This window comes from Felis catus, chromosome A3 (genome assembly GCF_018350175.1).
Source record: "Felis catus isolate Fca126 chromosome A3, F.catus_Fca126_mat1.0, whole genome shotgun sequence".
Classification (NCBI taxonomy): domain Eukaryota; kingdom Metazoa; phylum Chordata; class Mammalia; order Carnivora; family Felidae; genus Felis; species Felis catus.
In genome coordinates, this window is record NC_058370.1 from 89,162,467 (window position 1) to 89,182,790 (window position 20,324).

At 36.0% G+C, this 20,324-nt stretch overlaps 1 protein-coding gene across 10 annotated transcripts in view; it reads right to left on the reverse strand.

The window, feature by feature from the left end:
• The window catches only part of EXOC6B (exocyst complex component 6B), a 613,079-nt gene that overhangs the window by 483,746 nt on the left and 109,009 nt on the right, over positions 1-20,324 (reverse strand). For all 10 annotated transcript variants that reach the window (XM_045054390.1, XM_045054386.1, XM_045054387.1 and 7 more), the window contains one exon: positions 15,927-16,131. In XM_045054390.1, the coding sequence (XP_044910325.1) occupies positions 15,927-16,131 (205 nt within the window). The remainder of the gene's footprint in view (positions 1-15,926; positions 16,132-20,324) is intronic.

Here is a 20,324-nt window from a genome sequence, read left to right on the forward strand (position 1 = left end):
TGAATTTAAACACTCTAAAAACATTATACTTGGAATTCTTCTTTAGACCAAGAAACATTATCTACACAGCTAAATATATATATATATGTGTATATATATGTATATATATATGTATATATATATACATATATATACATATATACATATATATGTATACATATATGTATATATGTGTATATATATGTATATATATGTGTGTGTGTATATATGTGTGTATATATATATATATATATATATATATATATATATATATGGTTTTAAATCTTATATCATGGTTGATTTTTAAAACATAAAAGAGGGGCGCTGGGTGGCGCAGTCGGTTAAGCGTCCGACTTCAGCCAGGTCACGATCTCGCGGTCCGGGAGTTCGAGCCCCACGTCGGGCTCTGGGCTGATGGCTCAGAGCCTGGAGCCTGTTTCCGATTCTGTGTCTCCCTCTCTCTCTGCCCCTCCCCCGTTCATGCTCTGTCTCTCTCTGTCCCAAAAATAAATAAACGTTGAAAAAAAAAATTAAAAAAAAAATAAAACATAAAAGATTCTCTGTTGGGGTTGTCAGCATGTAGGCCTGCACAGGAAGAACCTAAATAGTCAGGTCCTGCAAGCCGGATTTCTAGAACTAGAGAGGAAAAAGAAAGGGAAGTGAGGAAGGAGAAGGGAGAAAAGAACAGGAAAAAAAGGAGACAGGGCACCTAACCAGGTAAGGTTAAATATTTATTCTATATTTTAAGTATTTATTCTGTATTTCTTTTTTTTTTTTTTAAGTTTATTTATTTTGAGAGAGAAAGAGTGCACACAAGAGAGACAGCAAGGGAGGGGCACAGAGAGAGGGAGAGAGAATCCAAAGCGGGCTCCATCCACGCTGTCAGAGAAGAGCCCGACATGGAGCTCGAACCCAAGAACCATATCACAAACCATGAGATCACAATCTGAGTTGACACTAAGAGACACTTAACCGACTGAGCCACGCAGGCACCCCATTATTCTAGATTTCAATCATGGTGTTTTTATATCTGACTTGAAAAAACACCATTCATACACAAGCAAAGTAAGATAGTAACTTCATAAACAGATATAGCACAAGAATACTAGCTCATTCAGACCTGTAATGTGAGACCACTACCTTTAAACATAAGCTTTAATAGTCCATTCCAATGATGACAAGAGAAATACATCTTGCTTCCAGTCATCTCTTAGAAAGGCAAACAGAGGCTTTCCCTGACCAGGTCTAAACTTTATCTGATAATAAGGTGGTTGTTCTCAGGCTCCTCTGTAGTAATGTTGAATAGCAATTAGGCTGTATATTTATATATTGTATTTACATTTTAAATAACCTCTTTCATATTCCCGCATGTCAGAAGGTAAATTACATTATAAAAACATAACCAGATAGCACCTTACTTGTTAATAATTTCAATTCATTTCTACCCCATAACACAGATCTACAGTACTGATCTCAAGTTCAAGTCAAAAGTTAGTTCAATGAACTGAACTGCACTTCCACATTAGTGTGGTACATTTATTCATGATACTTGGGGGAGTAGGAAATCCCAGGAGTGTTACAATAGAATGAAGTTCAGTTATTGTACAAACCACCCAAGAAAAACTTCACAGTGTGGGTCATGTTCCTTTATTTTAAATTCAACAGAAAGTTTAGTTTCCCAATGAAGTAATAATGAGGCCACTGGCTCTCTCCCACAAGATTCTGAGGCCAAGCCAATTAATTATATGAAGGCCAGCCTATCAGCACTATTTTCCTTCACTGTTCTTCTAATTCACTCTTCCTCATCTTCTCCTGAGGCTACACAGGCACCACTCACTCATCAGAACACATGCCCAAGGACAAACGAAATGAGTTTGTGGGCCTGCAGTAGTGGCTGGGGTGGGGAGTGTGATATTTTTCAACCAAAAGAAAGTGTTGAAGAACACACATTCTCTTCTCAACAGGGATAAATATTTATCTTAAGAATTCAAGGCAAGGGAAAGAGATCATTCTGATTATCACAAATTTTCAACCTCTATCATCACCTTCAAGATTTTTATATTTATAAAAAACATTTGCTTTGTTGCCCATTATATTATTTAATCTGCTCTCTTCTTTAGTAAGGCATACAATATAACAGAGAACCAAATGGACCTTAATTTAACTTACATCTAACACATAATTACGATCCTATCTTGCCACAGCTAACAAGAAACCTGAAAAACAAAGACTCCTCAATTACCCCACATAAAGGAGAAAAGAAAATCAATAATCATAAAGATAAGTAATCCCTTAAATAAGGGGAACTCTTTCTCTCTACCCTGAAAGTTGAAACTTTCCCACCTCATGCCCAGTCCACCAACAAATCCTATCTACGTGTATTCCAAATCTGATGACATATTTTTTTTGTTCAATATATTTTATCTAAGTTATACACACAAGGCTATACATAACTAAGTTGTACACAGTCAAATCATTCTATAGGGTTTGTTATGAAAAGCAAGTTTCCTCCTTTCCTCTTTCCCCCTAAATCTGCTCCCCAGACTCAACCACTCTTTTGATGTTTATTTACTTTACCCTCTTTACCTTTATATAGCATGCTTATGGGTGCTCCAGCCTGTTTTTTTTTCTGATTGTTTAAATTGTGGTAAAATTTACATAACATACAATTTTCCACATTAACCATTTTTATTTTTATTTGATCTCCCACTTGTCACTTTTTTTTTTTTTAGTTTAGTTTTTTAATTTACAGCCAAGTTAGTTAGCATATAGTGAAACACTTATTTCAGGAGTAGATTCCTTAGTGCCCCTTACCCATTTGGCCCATCCCCCCTCCCATAACCCCTCCAGCAACCCTCTGTTTGTTCTTCATATTTAAGAGTCTCTTATGTTTTGTCACCCTCCCTGTTTTTATATTATTTTTGCTTCCCTTCCCTAATGTTCATCTGTTTTGTACCTTAAAGTCCTCATATGAGTGAAATCATATGATATTTGTCTTTCTCTGACTAATTTTGCTTACCATAATGCCCTCTAGTTCTATCCACATAGTTGCAAATGGCAAGATTTCGTTCTTTCTGATTGTCGAGTAATACTCCATTGTATATATATACCATATCTTCTTTATCCATTCATCCATCGATGGACATTTGGGCTCTTTCCATACTTTGTTGGAAAGCTATTGTTGATAGTTGCTGCTATAAACATTGGGGTGCATGTGTCCCTTCGAAACAACATACCTGTATCCCTTGGATAAATACCTAGTAGTGCAATTTCTAGGTCGTAGGGGAGTTCTATTTTTAATTTTTTGAGGAACCCCCATACTGTTTTCCAGAGTGGCCGCACCAGTTTGCATTCCTACCAGAACTGCCCAAGAGATCCTCTTTCTCTGCATCTTCACCAACATCTGTCATTGCCTGAGTTGTTAATGTTAGCCATTCTGACAGGGGTGAGGTGGTTGTCTCATCGTGGTTTTGATCTGTATTTCCCTGATGATGACTGATGTTGAGCATTTTTTCATGTCGGTTGGCCATCTGGATGTCTTCTTTGGAGAAGTGTCTATTCATGTCTTTTGCCCATTTCTTATTTGTTTTTTGGGTGTTGAGTTTGAGAAGTTCTTTATAGATTTTGGATACTAACCCTTTATCTGATATGTCATTTGCAAATATCTTCTCCCATTCCATCAGTTGCCTTTTAGTTTTGCTGATTGTTTCCTTCACTGTGTAGAAGCTTTTTATTTTGATGAGGTCCCAATAGTTCATTTTTGCTTTTATTTCCCTTGCCTCTGGAGACGTGTTGAGTAAGAAGTTGCTGTGGCCAAGGTCAAAGAGGTTTTTGCCTGCTTTCTTCTCGAGGATTTTGATGACTTCCTGTCTTTCATCCGTTTTGAGTTTATTTTTGTGTAAGGTGTCAGAAAATGGTCCAGGTTCATTTTGCTGCATATCGCTGTCCAGTTTTCCCAGCACCATTTGCTGAAGAGACTGTCTTTATTCCATTGGATATTTCCTGCTTTGTCAAAGATTAGTTGGCCATATGTTTGTGGGTTCATTTCTGGGTTCTCTATTCTGTTCCATTGATCTGAGTGTCTGTTTTGGTGCCAGTACCATATTGTCTTGATGATCACAGCTTTGTAATACAGCTTGCAGTTCATATGTTAACCATTTTTAAGTGTAAAGTCCTGTGACATTAGGTACCTTCTTAGTGTACAACCATCACCACCATCCATCTTCAGAACTTCTTCATCTTCCCCAACTGAAACCGTGTAGCCATTCAAGACTAATCCGTCATCTCCTCTACCTCAGCCCCTGGAAACCATCATTCTATTATTTGTCTTTATAAATTTGACTACTTCAGGAACCTCATAAAAATGGAATCATACAGGGGCCCCTGAGTGGTTCAGTCCGTTAAGCGTCCAACTCTTGATCTCAGCTAAGGTCTTGATCTCAGGGTCATGAGTGCAAGCCCTACATTGGGCTCCACACTGCACGGGAAGCCTACTTTGAAAAAAAAAAGGTGGAACCACACGTTATTTGTCCTTTTGAGCCTGGCTTATTTCACTTAGCATAATGTCTTCAAAGTTCATCCATGTTGTAGCATGTGTCAAAATTCTCTTGTTTTTTAAGACTGAATAATATTCCATTATATGTATGTACCACATTTTGTTTATCCATTCATCTGTCAATGAACCCTTCAGCTGCTTCTACCTTTCGCTATGTGTTAGTTAGTTTTAAGCATTATCTATTGACATTCCATCATGGAAGATGAGGATTTAGGTCTCTTTCACACACATAACACACCAGCACCACATATCTGCCTGCAGTGTCCATTCACCTACTCCTCCAAAACAGGACAAATCCTATAATTTATATAATTTATAGATATAGATAACTATAGATATAGATAACTATATTTATATAGTTATAAGTGCTAAATGAATCTATTAGATTCATTAGATAAATTATATAAATGCAATCCACAGCCAAGCCATGTCAGATACTATGATCACTTTTCCTTTCTTACACAATTTTGGTTTTCTGGAGTTAAGTTTTCTTGTTTTTAAGTTTGCTTAAGTTCTTTAAGTACTTAGCATTACTTTATTCCCAAATTCTCCCCAACTATCTGAATTTCCTCTCAGTGTGTACAAATACATCCAATATTTTGCCACTTTCACCTTCTCAGAATACCTCTTTTAAACTTTCTAAAACACTCCAGACTGTGCTGGTTGTACTTTCTGCCTGCTTCCCCACTGTCAACCAACTCCCTCCCTTTTAATCATCATCTTAGAAACTCCATTTGTCCCTCTCCTCTCTTGGGTTATCTATGCCCTCAACATCCTATATCTTTCCTTTTTGGGGGTGGGAGGGAGGAGTGGTCATAGGAAGCAAATTTTTGAGGACTTTCATTACTGCAAACATCTTTATCCTATCCTTACACTTGCTTGATATTGCAGCTAGATAGGGAAATATGGATGGGTAATCATTTTCCCTTAGAACTTTAAAGATACTGCTCTGTTTCAGTCTACGTTCCAGTGTTGCTATAAACCAAAATCATTTTGACACTGAATCTTGTTTTTTATCTCTAGAAACATTTAGGATTTTCTATTTGACCTCTGACCTCTGATATCACACAACATGCCTGGATCTAAGACTTTTTTGATCCCTTTTGTTAGGCATTTGATTGATCTTTTAATCTGGAAGTTCATGTCTTAGAATTTTGGGAAATTTTCCCATTATTATTTCCATGAATTCCTTCCCTTCATTTTCTCTGCTTTCTTTTTCTAGAACACCTAGTACTCAAATGCCAGATATCCTAGACTGACCCCCTAATATTCTTAGATCTTTTCTATTTCCCATGTTCCATCTCTTTTTCCCTTTACTCTTCTCTTTGGGGGATTTTTTCCACTTTATTTTCACAACCCTCCTTTCAGTTTTTTTTTGCTATCATATTTTTAATTGCCAAACATTCTTTTTGTTCTCTGAATTTCTCCTTTTGTGTAGCTTTCTTGTTTTTACATATACAATTTTTTCTCTTATCCTTCTGGCTCTATTGATTGTTTTGCCTTTTACGTTTTGCTGTTCTTGCATAATATCTTCTCCAAGTTTCTTCTTTATATGTGCTTGTTCTGACCTCTAACTGTTATGTTAGAGGATTTTCTCAAATGTCTGCTGATCCTTAGTGATCTGCTCATATTTCAAGTTGGGAAACTAAAAGCTAATGTCTATGCATGTGCATGAGTCTAGTCAACTGTGGATTTCAAAATGATCTGACTGGTCCATTTGGTTGAGGACTACCGAGTGGACATACCTTTAGGACAGTTCTTTTGCACTAATCATATTATTCACAGTACTTTCCAGTCTCATACCTGAAGGGTATAAACCTGGCTATTAGAGCCCTAGAGACCAAATCAGAGAAGAGGGCTATAAAATGCAAGTTGAATCTCAATACTCAGTATACAAACTTTCACTATTTTTATACCCCCAGCTTGTGTCTATTGTCCTCTGGTCTTCTGCTAGAGCTGGGATAGGGCAGTCACCTGGTGGAAAAAGCTGGGGAAGGAATCAGGTTGTCTAACTGCTTTTGAAATAGACAGTCAACCAATCCCTCTGTCTGAACATCAGTTTACCCCTCTTTTCCCAAAGGAACCTAATGCTAGCAATTTCTTAGACATGGGGGTTCTGCAAAACACTAAAAATTGGATTGTCCCAAGCTTTTTCTACTACTGGCTTAGGACTGAATTTTCTTGGATATGCTAGGACAATTATCACACAACACACCTTCCTACATTCCAGCTTCCAAATTATGTTGCTATCATCTAACCCTCCTATATTCTTTACGTTTGAGAGCTCATGCTGTAAAAACAAAACAAAACAAAAACAAAAAAACCTTGGCTATTGTTTTTACAAGTTTGAAGAGGTAGAAAATATAAGTGTATATGTTGAATTCACCATTTTTAACAAGAAGTCAATTTGATAACCTCTTAGTACTTCCATAGTACTTACAGAAAAGGTCAAAACCCATTCAAAAAGCAATTACAGATATTTTCACGTACTTAAGAATGTAATTGGAGACTAAGAGCATATACCTTAGAACATTGTTTTTAAATATGTCTTTTCCTGAAAAATGTTAAGGTGTAGGTATATTAAATTTAATTAAATAACACAATAGACATTAATTGATTAACTATTTATTAACTATCTACAATCCCTAAGTACTATGCTAGTAAGGTACTGGAGCTATAAAAATAAAACCGTACCTCTGTCCTTTTACAGACCACAGACTGGCTGGGAAGACAGATAAGTAAAGCAGCAATCACATTAATGGAGTTCCCCACTGCTATGAGATGTCACCTTGGAGGGCCCTTGTGGCTCTCCACCTTCACCATTCTCCTAGCTTAGCAACAAGCTAGTTCAGTAAAACTGACTTAGCTCTTCTGAAGAATACTAGGTCTCTTTAGCTGATATAAGTGGATTGATATGACAATTCCCCTTACCAAGACATTCCTCTGACCAGCAAGTATCCACCTAATATGTATTGACTCTCTTCTGCTTCCTCCCAGCTTCCCTATAACTGATCTAGGGCAGGGTCCCTCTCCTGAGGCACATCCTGCTGTTTGTACAGCAAAGCTGAACCCATCAGCCCCTCCAGAAAATGACAGTAGAATGATGTTCCCACGCACTGTGCTGACTTTTCTGCCTATAAGGTTTACTGAGGGAATACTTACTTTACACCTGTATAGTGTGATGCTCATTGGTTTGTGTTTATGCTTCTTGCATGAGACCACCTTTGTCACTTATGAAATTCTTATATTTGGGTCAATTTCTATACTTGTATTCCATTCTACTTGTTAGTTTATTTTTATGATACTATGTTTTATTATTGCTCAAAACCCAAGGTTCAGTAAAAGAAATATTCTCAAAAAAAATTAATCTTAAAATTAGTGAAATATGTGTGTGTGTGCATATACACACACACACACACACACACACACACACAATCTATAGGTATATATATTTGTGAGCAATGATATAAGTATCATAATAACTGCTCCTCCTCTAGATTCTCTAAGCACTGTTTTATTTTAGGATGAGCACACCACAAAACCATAAGCTGTACTGAGAATCCATATGGTAATTTTCTCTTAAGTTTAATAAAAGAAAAATTTCTCCTAATAAGCTGATATGCTTTGCTTGGTCAAAGCAAATAAATATTATGTTTATTATAGATGCACACATATATATATGCCATAGTTTCCCTTTTTCTGTTAAAACAGAAAGTTCAAAACCAAACTGTGATGCTGTCTTCAAATCAGATTTAAAAAATAATCTTTCCTCTCTCATCCCAACTCAACACCAGTACAAGGATATTGATCTTCTATACTTCATAGTTGTCTAATATATACATGATTTTTAACTGAAATCAGGTTCAAAATGTTTCAGAAGTATATATAACAAATAAATTTTTTTAAGGCAAGGAGAAAAAAGCTGTCTAAAAACGAGATCTAATTCAAGGCCGAAAACTGCCACTGGAAATTTAATTTTAGGAAGGAAAAAAAAGTATTTCAACACATCAAGTTTAACCTCTAATTATCTTCACCTCCAAACTGTTAAGAGTCTATTCGTAGTCACTATTCACCTAGAATAGTTCTCTTTTTTTTTTTTAATTTAGCATTTATTATATCCCTGGGACTGAGCTAAGATACCTGGTTTCCCAAAATTTTTCACATCTTTAAAAGAGAATTAAAAATTCCAACTTTATAGAATTGTGCAGACTGACAGGGATGCTTAGCAACCTACTCATTGTAAAATAGCTACCAAATGGCAAGTCTAGGAGTCTAACCCAAACTCCAAAGTCTATTCCGTTAACTATCATATTACCTAATAGTAAATTCAATCCCTGCTATCAGACTATCTACCATACTCCGACTGCCATTCTGATTGCTGCTTATTTCAATAATCCCTATAAAACAGCTCTCATATTCCCCTACCCCACCCTCAGGCCATCCACACCATTAAAGACCAAGGAGTAAAAACCAGTACAAATATATAAATACTGAAATCAAGAAGAAAAGAGAATATAAAGTAAATCCAAGAATACCAGACCAACTGAGCACCAGATTCTCTGACTCTAAAAGTCACATGCTGTTGGAGTTTTGCGTAGAATCCAGCACAAAAGAGGTTTCAAGGGCACTACTGCTTTTCCTTGGCAGTCATCACACGGCCTGTGTTAGCTCAGTTCATAGTATGGAGCCAGATCTAAGTCAAAGGATGTTCTACACAATAAATAAAAGAGCACATTTTGCTCTAGTCGAGACTTAACCAAAGAAAGTCAAGGGTTGAAAGAACCATGGAGACAACTAACCTCACCCAAGGAGCAGTTTCTTTAAAACCAGTTACTAAAGGAAGACTGCTTAGGAGCCTTCAATTTCTTTTATGGGCAACCAGTTCCTCTTCTAAGCAGCAGTTATACAACCCATATAATTTGGCAAAGCCAAGTTAGAATTTTAAAAGTAAATAAATCCCTCCCTTTGTTAAACAGCTTCACATAGAAATCAACCTAGCCAAGAATGTTTATATTACAAATGTTACTTTGCCTCACAAGGCCTAAGGCAAACTAATCAAAATAAGAAATACAGAACTTCCCTCCTGTACAAATCAGTTCCATAATGAGTGAATTACAGAAATCAATTTCAAGAGGAAAACTAGAAGACAGCAGACAATTAACAAAAAAGAAGTCTTTAGACATTTTTTATAAAATCACTTCAAGCCAAAATGAAGTTCTAAAATAAGATATGCATAGTATTTTGGAAGCATACAGGAAGAAAATCAACTTAAAAAATAAGACAGGATAAAAGGTAGGGTTTTTCTACATACTTTACAGATGGCTCTATTTCCCATGGCAGAAGCCACAGGTGGGTCCACTAAATGCTATCAATCCAATACCATGTTATATATATATATATATATATATAGAGAGAGAGAGAGAGAGAGAGAGAGAGAGAGAGAGAGGAAATGAATGAATATTGAAGATTTTTTGAAAATAAAAACATGACTACTTAACTTAAAATTCAACAAGGTAATAAATAGCAGAATGGACAATTTTTAAATTCCTCCTCAGATTCTACTAAATGGTTGAACTTCTAATTTTCATACTTTCACATTTTCTTACTTTTCTGCAGCTTTTTAGGTACGTGGGAAGACAGATGAAAAACTCAGAGACCTTTAGCTAGACACCATTTTAAACTAGATTATACCATTCTTTCCTAGCTCCAAAGCAAAATAAAAATGTACAGGTTAGTAAAAAAGCAATTCTACTCAAGACCAAAATAATGGAGTATATTAATTTTCGACTCCTGTAATAAATTCCTATAAACTTAGCAGCTTAAAACCACACAGTTATCTCAGTCTCCATGGGTTAGAAGTTCAGCAGTTGCTGGGTCTTCTGCTCAGGATCTCACCAGGCTGAAATCATGGCGTCAGTCAGAGCTATGGTCTCATCTGGAACTCAGGGTCCTCTTCTAAACTCATTTATATTATAGGCAGAATTCAGTTCCGTGTGGTTGTAGGATTCTGGACCCCATTTTCTTGCCAGCTGTTAGCAATAGCTCTCAGCACCTCAAGCTGCCTACAGTTCCATGCCACCTGGCCCCTCCAAAACACAGCAATTTACTTCTTCAAGACCAACAGTAGCACATCTGCTGCAGCTTTAAATCTCTCTAACTTCTATATCTGATCTCCACTCCCTCTTTTAAAGGAGTTTGCCTGGTTAGATCAGGCCACATAATCAAGGAGGAGGATTTTACAGGACACATGTACCAAGGGAGCAGGAATCTAGGAGCCATCTTGGAATTCTGCCTACCATATGCAATCAAAGCAAAAAGCTTCCTAATGATAAAGCTTTATCTAGAGACAATATGACACTTTGAATACAGAGGAATGGATAAACCACATTCCTTCAGATCAGCCTCAAGAAGTATTTTTTGCAACGTATCTTTTGATAAAATTGGACAACAGTTTGAGATTATAATAACAGATAAAGTTTGGAGCCTAATTTGGTCATTAAAGTTTAATCAGGGTGGAGCCTTCAGGTACTTTGCTTTTGCTGGTATATCCCGATAAAGAAACCAATCTACCAGCTGCCTCCATCATTTCACAGTACCAAGGACAGAGTCCACCCATAGATCAATGCAGCAACTCAGGATATGGTGGGTAGAAGGCAAAGGGAGATGTCGACCATGAAAAAGCACAATCATCTACCTAATTTCTAGAAGAGCTCAAACCAGTAACCACTATTAAGTAAGACTTTCAAACCTATTTTGTCATATGGTTCCAAAGAAACCTACTTAGAAAAAAAAATTTTAAAGGAAAAGAACAAATTTCTATAGCCAAACCTGTGGTTGCTAAACTGAAAATAATAATGATGATGACAAAGTTCTAAATAGCATCATTGACAATGATGAAAATGAATTTACTAAAAACTGAATTAGTAAATCAGAAGGCAAACATATGCAAGGCAGGGGGAATGTCAAAGAGATGAAATAGCAAAGAAAAAAGGCAAGAGAATGGAAGATACGTTTTTTTTCAAACCTATATGGTAGCAGATTGTATCAGAGGCTAGCTAGCTATTCACCAAACCTATTTCTTGTTCCGCCTGGTCACACAGATAGACTAGATTTCCAAGCCTCACATGCAGCGTGCAAGCTATAGCCAATGTAATATTGGCAGCGTGATTTGTATCACTTATAAGCCTGGTCCATAAAAATCCCCCAGGCCTTATTTACTCTTTTTCCTTCTGAAACAATGTTAGAAGACATGTGTTGAAGTGATAGAGCCACAAGTTAAGAAAAGTCCTGGATCCCTTGATGGTCACCTGAAGAAGAGCTATGCTACAAGGAGGATCCACTTCAGACTTCCAGTGAGCATAAAATGAAACTTCTACGGTGAGATTTTAGAGCTTAGCTATGACAACAAGCAGAATTTTTTAAGGAAAACAGAAACTAGTATTGAAAGAATGGTTTTGCCTTAACAACGACAACAACAACAAAACTAAAATAAATGGCATTGATTTAGAGGTCAGGCAACAGGCAGCAAAAATATCTCTTTAACAAGTTGAAAGGCTGGATAAGCCTGTAATACTGTGGCAAAACAACCAGTAAAACTGGAACCTAAAAATAAATGAGAAGGCACACCACATGCCTATTAGGCCTGCAGCCTGATAAGTCAACGGAGAGTCAGAGTTATAACATACATTGGCATTTACTTTCTGCTTTTAGCAATGTATTACATAAAAGAGATGAGCACAAAAACAGTCTGCTGGTTTGCAAATAAAATTATAGGAAACAGAAGAAGTCCAGACTCTTGGGCCTCAGAGAGTTAGAAAGCTGAACACATATAGAATCCCAACAGAAAAAGAATGGTAAAGGGCTGAGTAATAACATCCAAAGAATACTTCTAGTTGAACAAAGTGACCCAATTCCAAAGCAAAATCAGATTCAGGTATGGTTCTCTTACTCATTATTTCATATAGCCTCAAAGTAGGGACATTAAAGCAAGAAAGGCATAAGGCAAAGCCTATGCTCCCCCAACTCCACTACCTTCCCAATAGGGGCAAAGAAAAAAATCATTCCTCAAAATTATAGTTAGAAAAGAGCACCAGGTCTGGTGTCCACAGAGAACCTATAGGAAAGAAACAGATCAGAGGCTTACTAAGTTTTGAGGTAACTATAATGCCCACAAATCTGGACTAAATAAACTTTTAACTGTTTAGAGCCTTAAAACAACCCTTTGGGCCCCTACACCTGAAGAAGCAGAAAGCAGGCAAAGATAAACACACACACACACACACACACACACACACACACACTTACACCTATAACTATTAGAGGGTATATGCATAAATATATACACATTTACAGATATTAATGTGGATATATCTAGAAATAGAGAGAGAAGAGAGAATGAGACAGAGATAGTCTAAGAAAGGCATATTCCACAGCACTTGCTTCTTTTTGAAAAAGAAAAAAACAGACAAAGAAAAAACAGAGTGCAACTAGGAGCCAGGAAGAACAGGCAAAGGAATTCCTCTCAGAGTGTTAATGTCTTAGCAAAAAAGATCCACTATTACCAAGCGAGAAAGATTTCCCAATGATGACCCAAAAAGATTACATGATTTGCATAAGAAGCAGGAATACTGTGTGTCTCCCATTATTCCCTTTTCTATATGTAAGTTTTTGTTGTAGTTATTCTATTCTAGCCTCTTCATTGGATGTGGGAGAGAACACAGGTGTAGATAGCTTGTCATCTGATTTCCTGGTCAGCAGCCCATCTGGATCTGGAGACATATCCGGATCTGATGAAGAGTTGTGAGCATCCCTGAAATATACTAGACTTTGAAATGGATGTACTAACTAGATGGGATACTAGAATACCCTCCTTGGGAAGGGTTAAGTGTATTCTATGGACAAGAGGAAGACTGAAGAGTTATTTGATGACCAAAGGGTAGACTGTGTCAGAAACTAGCTACTATTCACCAAACACGTATCTTTCTCCTCTTAATGATAGAGTGAGATTATATTTTCTCAGCCTCCTTTGCAGGTCGGTAAAGCCAAGTAATTAGGTTCTGGCCAATGAAACGTGAGTAGAAGTAATAATATGTTGCATCCATGACTAGCCCTTAAAAATTATCCTACGTGCAAAATTCCCTGGCCCTTCTGTACCAATCTTCAAACCCACATTAAAAATAGCAGAGCCACATGATGAAAAGATGCCCCAAATAACCAACGCGAAGAAAACCATCACAAGTCAGAAACACCATTTTGGGCTTGACATAAATGAAAAATAAACCACACCCTATCCCTCTTTTCCAACATCCACGAATTCAAATAAATATTTATTGAACAACTACTATGTACAAAGTATGTGGTAATTTCTCTCTTTCCTACTTTCCTTACTTTTTAGGTACTACAGATTTTAAAATGTGTTAAGATATTTTTATTCAAAGATCTTAACTAACATAGCATAGGATAGCCATGCATGCAGTAAGAGCTATATTTGATATAAATTTTATAGGAAGTATGAAGGGTCATCAGTAAATTAAAAGTCCTGAATCTACAACAGTTTTCTTCACCATTTCTTTATATGGCACAGATATACCAAATAGCTAATAGTTTACACAGACTGAGTGCCACAGTAGACAAATTTTGCCTCAGTGTAACCTAAATTCTACTACAGGATCTGACCTTTACAAGCTGTCTGAACTTTAGCAAGACACTTCCCTGCCCTGGGTCTTAATTTCTTTAGATAATTAAGAGGTGAGACAAGATAATCTATATTAAATGAAATAATAACATTGTGACTTTCACCAAAAAGGAATTGAAGTTAATTTCTCAAGCAGAGGGCTAAAAGAAAAGGCAAGTTTAAAAAAGAATGCTTCTGGGGTGCCTGGGTGGCTCAGTCAGTTAAGTGTCTGACTTCAGCTCAGGTCATGATCTCACAGTTCATGAGTTTGAGCCCTGCATCGGGCTCTATGCTGACAGCTCAGAGCCCGGGGCCTGCTTCAGATTCTGTGTCTCCCTCTCTCTCTGCCCCTCCGCTGCTCGCACTCTGTGTGTCTCTGTCTCAAAAATAAATAAACATTAAAAAAATATTTTTTTAAAGAATGCTTCCACAGAGACTTTGTACTATACTCTCCTATATTTTGAAAGTTTAGAAAAAAATCTGTCAAACACAACAGAGACTTGTCTTGCAGAATACCTTCATTCCCGTACTCAAAAAATACACCCAGCAACACAGATATATTTTCAATGATTAATTTTGTTTCTTCACCACTAAAAAAATGACATGATGTATTATTCCCATCAGGCTTATCATCATCAACTAGTTTTAAACTTTCCACATTAGAAAGTGTAGCATTGAAAAATTTAAAAGAAGGGGTAAAGAATATCAGCGTCGCCTTAGGAAAGGAATTTCCAACAGGCAAACCTCTTTTGCAAAATCAGACATCTGAAAAATTACCAAGACTTGTTGAGATCAAAAATATAACCTGCTCCCTCTTTCCTCCCAGAATGATAAGAACTATATATGACTTATTCAAGAACATAGTTGTTTGTAGAACCAAACAACACTTTCCATAAACAATCAAATCTTCTGTTTATCGTTGTAAGCTACATCATAAGGTATACTGAGATATTTCAATAAAATCCATGTGATTTAAATTTCAGAAGAGCAAGTAACACTGAAAATCATTACTGCTCTTTTATTCACAATGACAAAGGAAAAGAAAAGAAAAGAAAAGAAAAGAAAAGAAAAGAGAAAAGAGAAATGACAAAAGAAAAGATGTTTCTTGGTGGCTTTCATGACTTGGAGATGAAGATACTGCAATAAAAAAAAAATTTAAAAAAAGACAGAAAAAACCTGAAAATTCTAATATGTTTGTTAATTTATAAGCTATAAAGAAATCTCTTTCTGTGATCATAATTCACAGCATTTCCCAAAAGGCCTTGTTTCATTGATACCCACTGATATCAGAAATAACAATTACAGAAATATTTATAAACAACACAATACCTTGTTTACATAGTAAGTAATCAACCAAAGATACCTGCAGCACAATTTAGCTCATTACCGAGAAAGAGACCTTTTAAAAATCTTGGGCTTCAAATCATATCCAAAGTGACGGAAAATATTCAAAAAATAGAAAGACCTCTTCAAAGTCCCAATATAAACCATCACAATCAATCCATATTTACTGAACATCCACAGAGCGAAACAATAAACTAGCAAATAATTCACTGCTCTGTTAAAAAAATAAAACACATTTTTAATCATGTGTCCCCATAAAGAGGAAGGACTTCCCTAAAACGACAAGAAATAGTTAAGACACTTACAAAGAGAAACCTGTATTTAACTGAACACTAGCAAAGTCATTGGCCAACCTATCATAAACACAAGACCTACTTGCTTCATGGCAGTCTCTCCGATTTTGTCTGAATGTTTGCGGATACTCTCCAAAAAGTCTTTGAGATCAGACATAGAAACATCCTTAATTTCTTCTCGAAGCTTGGGGATGTTGTCCACCATCACCTTGCAGAATCGATAGTGGCTTACTTGAGGCAGATAGGTATGCTCTAGATGTTCCAGAGTTTTCAGTGCAGGATAATGCCTATAAAAGGAATTGTATCACCTTTAGCTCAACTCAGTCTTCTTTAGGGCCACAGATATATTCCTCAGGTAAAATTTCTGGCCTCAATTAGTTTTGATTGTACATTAAGACAAATACAGTATTAAGTTTCAATAAAAACATCAATGGGAAAGTGTCAAATTGTTAAAAATTAATATACGTACTAAAGGACTCAATAAATTCCAATCAAAAAAGATTGTACCCCAAGAAAATAGAAAACTTACAAAATCTACCAATGAAATTATACAAAAAATAAATGAAAATACAAGATGATCATATCAATGCCAAAACAATCATCCCATAAAATAAAGTACCTAAGTTTAAACTTCCAACTATGGCACAGGGAAGAACTCGGAAAATCTTCTACCCCAAAAAACAAATATCATCAAACCTTTTCAGGGCTCTGGAAATTGACAAAGGAGAACAAATTGAAAAGTGTTTTTTCATGAAAACTGTTGAACAATGGAACTTTGTGGTGCTCTCTCCTGGGGCTTCCTCCATCAACCCTCCAACTCTACCCACTCCCCATTCCCCCTCCCTCCCATTGGTTATATTGGCTTGTCATGAAAACCAGCAGCTTCCCTGCCTTCATAAGGAGTGGCATTATTAGGAAAAGTAGCAAACTCCAGATGGATGGATGGATAAATGGAAGGAAGGAAGGAAGGAAGGAAGGAAAGACAGGAGGGAGGGAGGGAGGGAGGAAGGATGGATGGATGGGTCCCGCTCTCCTGGCCTGAAGTTAGTCTGGGTTGGGATAAAGGGCAGATTGGAGGACTAACCAGAAATTTAACAGAAGTATGTAAGTAAGAGACCCATGAAAGGGCCTGGTAGCTCTTAGTAAATCCTAGCTGATTGAGGCTGTGCACACATGCAGAAAGACACCCAAAAGAGCCTAAGCACTCCACACAACCCTGGCTGACAAGGAGGCAGCAGGCACACATGTAGAAAGCCTGGCAGAAACTAAAAGCTCAGGCTGATTTGAAAACTGCCTGAAATTTTGATGTATTCTGTTGCTTACACACAAATCCACTGACAAAGGGTGAAAACCTTATTGGCTCAAGTTTGTTTGAGTGAAAACCTTGGACTAATCCTTAGTTGATGACTATCTTTTAACAATAAAAATGAAATACATTCCAAAATAAAGACAGAGAATTCCTTGATCTGCCTTACAAAAAATACTAACGGAAGCCAGAAAAGAAATGACAACAGAAATTAACTTTAATTCACAGAAATAAATGAAGAGCATAGGAAATAGTAAATATATGTGAAATACAAAAGAGTAAATAATATATTTTTTCTTTTCTCATTTTAATTTCATTAAGAGAAAAAATTTAAAAGCAATGATTATAATACTGTATCATTGGGTTTATAAAATATAGAGACATAATATATATATGACAATAATAGCACAAAAAAGGAGGAAAGAAATGGAGCTAAGTTGAAGCAAAACCACTACTATATATTCTACCAAAACTACATCAGCATTGACCTAAAGTCAAAGTAGGCTATGATACATTAAGATACAGATTATAATCCACAGAGCAACCTCTAAGAAAATAACGCAAAAAATGTATCATTAAACAATCAACAGAGGAATTAAAATAGTATACTATAAAATATTTCATACAAGAAAAAGAGAGAAAAGGGTAAGAACAAAAAGACATGAAAAACTGAAAACAAAAAGTAAAACTCAACCGCATCAATAACTACATTAAATCTAAATGGACTAATAAACACTTTAGTCAAAAGGTACATTGTCAGACAGGAGGCGCCTGGGTGGCTCAGTCAGCTGAGCATCCAACTCGGTTTCGGCTCAGGTCATGATCTTGCGGTTTCATGGATTTGAGCTCCGTGTCGGAGCTCTCCGTGCTGGCAGAGTGAAGCTTGCTTGGGATTCCCTCTCTCACCCTCTCTCTCTCTGCCCCTTCCCAACTCATGCTATCTCTGTCTCTCTTAAATAATAAATAAATAAACTTTTTTTAAAAAGGCAAATTGTCAGACAGGATTTAAAAAGACTGATCCAACTATATGTCCTGTACAAGAAACACAGTTTAGATTCAGAGATAAAAGTAGGTTATTAAAGTAAAAGATGGAATAAAATATACCATGGGAAAAGTAATCATAAAAGTGCTGAAGTGGCTATATTTATATCAGATACAATAGATTTTAAGAAAAGAAATATTGCTGGTTAGGTAGAAGTAAATATTGCTGGTAATGCAATAGTAAAGAAAGTAATATTTATCTGATAGGTAGGAAAGCTTCCATAAGCATAAGAGAACAAATAAAACTAAAATTAATAAGGTTGACAAAGTAAAATCAAAATAAGTCATACATTAAAAAAAATAAGAATAACGAAGAAACAAAAACTTGGTAAAGATTATTGACAACAGAAAAACTTAAGGTTCTTTTTAAAAGCAACGAACAAAAAGCAATGAGCAAAGAAAAGTCACAAACATTGAAAAGGCCAATATATTGGCGGGGGGGGGGGGGGGGGGGGGGTGTAGAATTGAACAGATATGTAAAAAAATACAAATCAAAAACATAGTTTTGTCATTCAAACTCCCAAAGATTTCTCAAAAGATATGGGTATTATTATCAGAGGTTTCAATAAATGAGGATTTACTACCTGCTGGTAAACAAATTTGTATTAATGATACAAGTTTTCAGGGAAGAATTTTACCATGACAAGCATTCTAACCAGTTGCATTTCCAAAAAGAAATATTAGGTTCACAAAAATATATAAGCCTCTTGAATTGTAGCCATTTATATTAGCCAATAAAAAGCTAATCTAGGTGTCTAATAACAATGAGTTGGTTAAACACATCATGATATATCAATGTAGTCAAAGACTTAAAAGCAAAATGTTTACAGTATTGTTGAGTAAAAGTTATGTCAAAAATAAAACTTACAGGTATAATCATAATGTTTACAAAAATATAAATACATATACATGTATAATTATGAATATATGTGCATGTATGAGCTATGTATCACTAACTACATGCATACACACATACATAAGTACACAGAAAATGTCTAAAAAGGTATACACGAAAACGTTAAGCCGTGATTTTTTTTTTCCTTTGGACAGCAACATTATGGGTGACAATTTTCCTCATGTTTTTCATTTCCAAATTTCCATACTTCCCATGATATATTTAGTATAGGAAGAACTCAGTTCTGATCTTATAAATAAAAGAACTGATAGCTCTGTTTCAGATTTTAAGAATGAATTTCATGGTAGATACTTAAGTTCTTCTCACTCCAATGTACTTAGTACCATAAACACTAAGGACTAGAGACTGGTTTTACTGATTTTTTTATTGTTTTTCCCTCATATGTTCCAAAAATCAAAATCTTAGTACAAATAAATAGAGGGTAGAAAGATTTATTTCCCCTACATTTAGAAATAAAAGTACAAATAGAGTTAATGTGAAATGGTTGCTTTTATTTATTACAATTTTACAGACTCAAGAACAGTAAAATTCACATGGTTTAGCGTAAACAGAATGGTGTTTATACTACAATTAGGTATGAAGAGCTATGTGCAATAAAATGCAATTCCTCTAGAGAGAAACCTTAGAAAGGATAGAAAGCCAGAAATTAAGCCAAAAAGATAAACACACTTTGGGGTTTAGTTATATTTTGGAACATTGTTTATAGAATGAGAAAAATCTAACAGTGTTGCCTGCGGACACAGGCACATTCACTGATGAGACACATGGCTGCGTGCTGAAAACATCTGGTCTGTCAAAGAACTCCACGTTTTTCAAGGCTAATTAGTACAAAACCCAGTGATTCCTGGCAACAAAGAATGTCACCTTATTTCCCCATCGTCCTTTCCCTAGCATATTCATGCTCCAAATATAACAGTCCAATAAGATTATTCAAATTTCTAGTGCATTTCAATATCTGTGACAGGTTAAAGAATGATAGCCAATTAAACACCTGTATAGCAGACACCAAAAGAAAAAATTTCTATTGCCAGCTGCCATGGAAATCTAAAACCAGATTTTGACACTACTTTTGACAACCTCTAAACATTATTAAAAAGGAATCAAAAGTCAAATTCCTAAGTTTCACTTGCATGTGTGCTAGTTTTCCCTGTCTCCCCCCTCATTAGGCTCCCTAATAGAAATGTGAGCAGAAAGAAAGTAAATGAAACAGAAGCAGG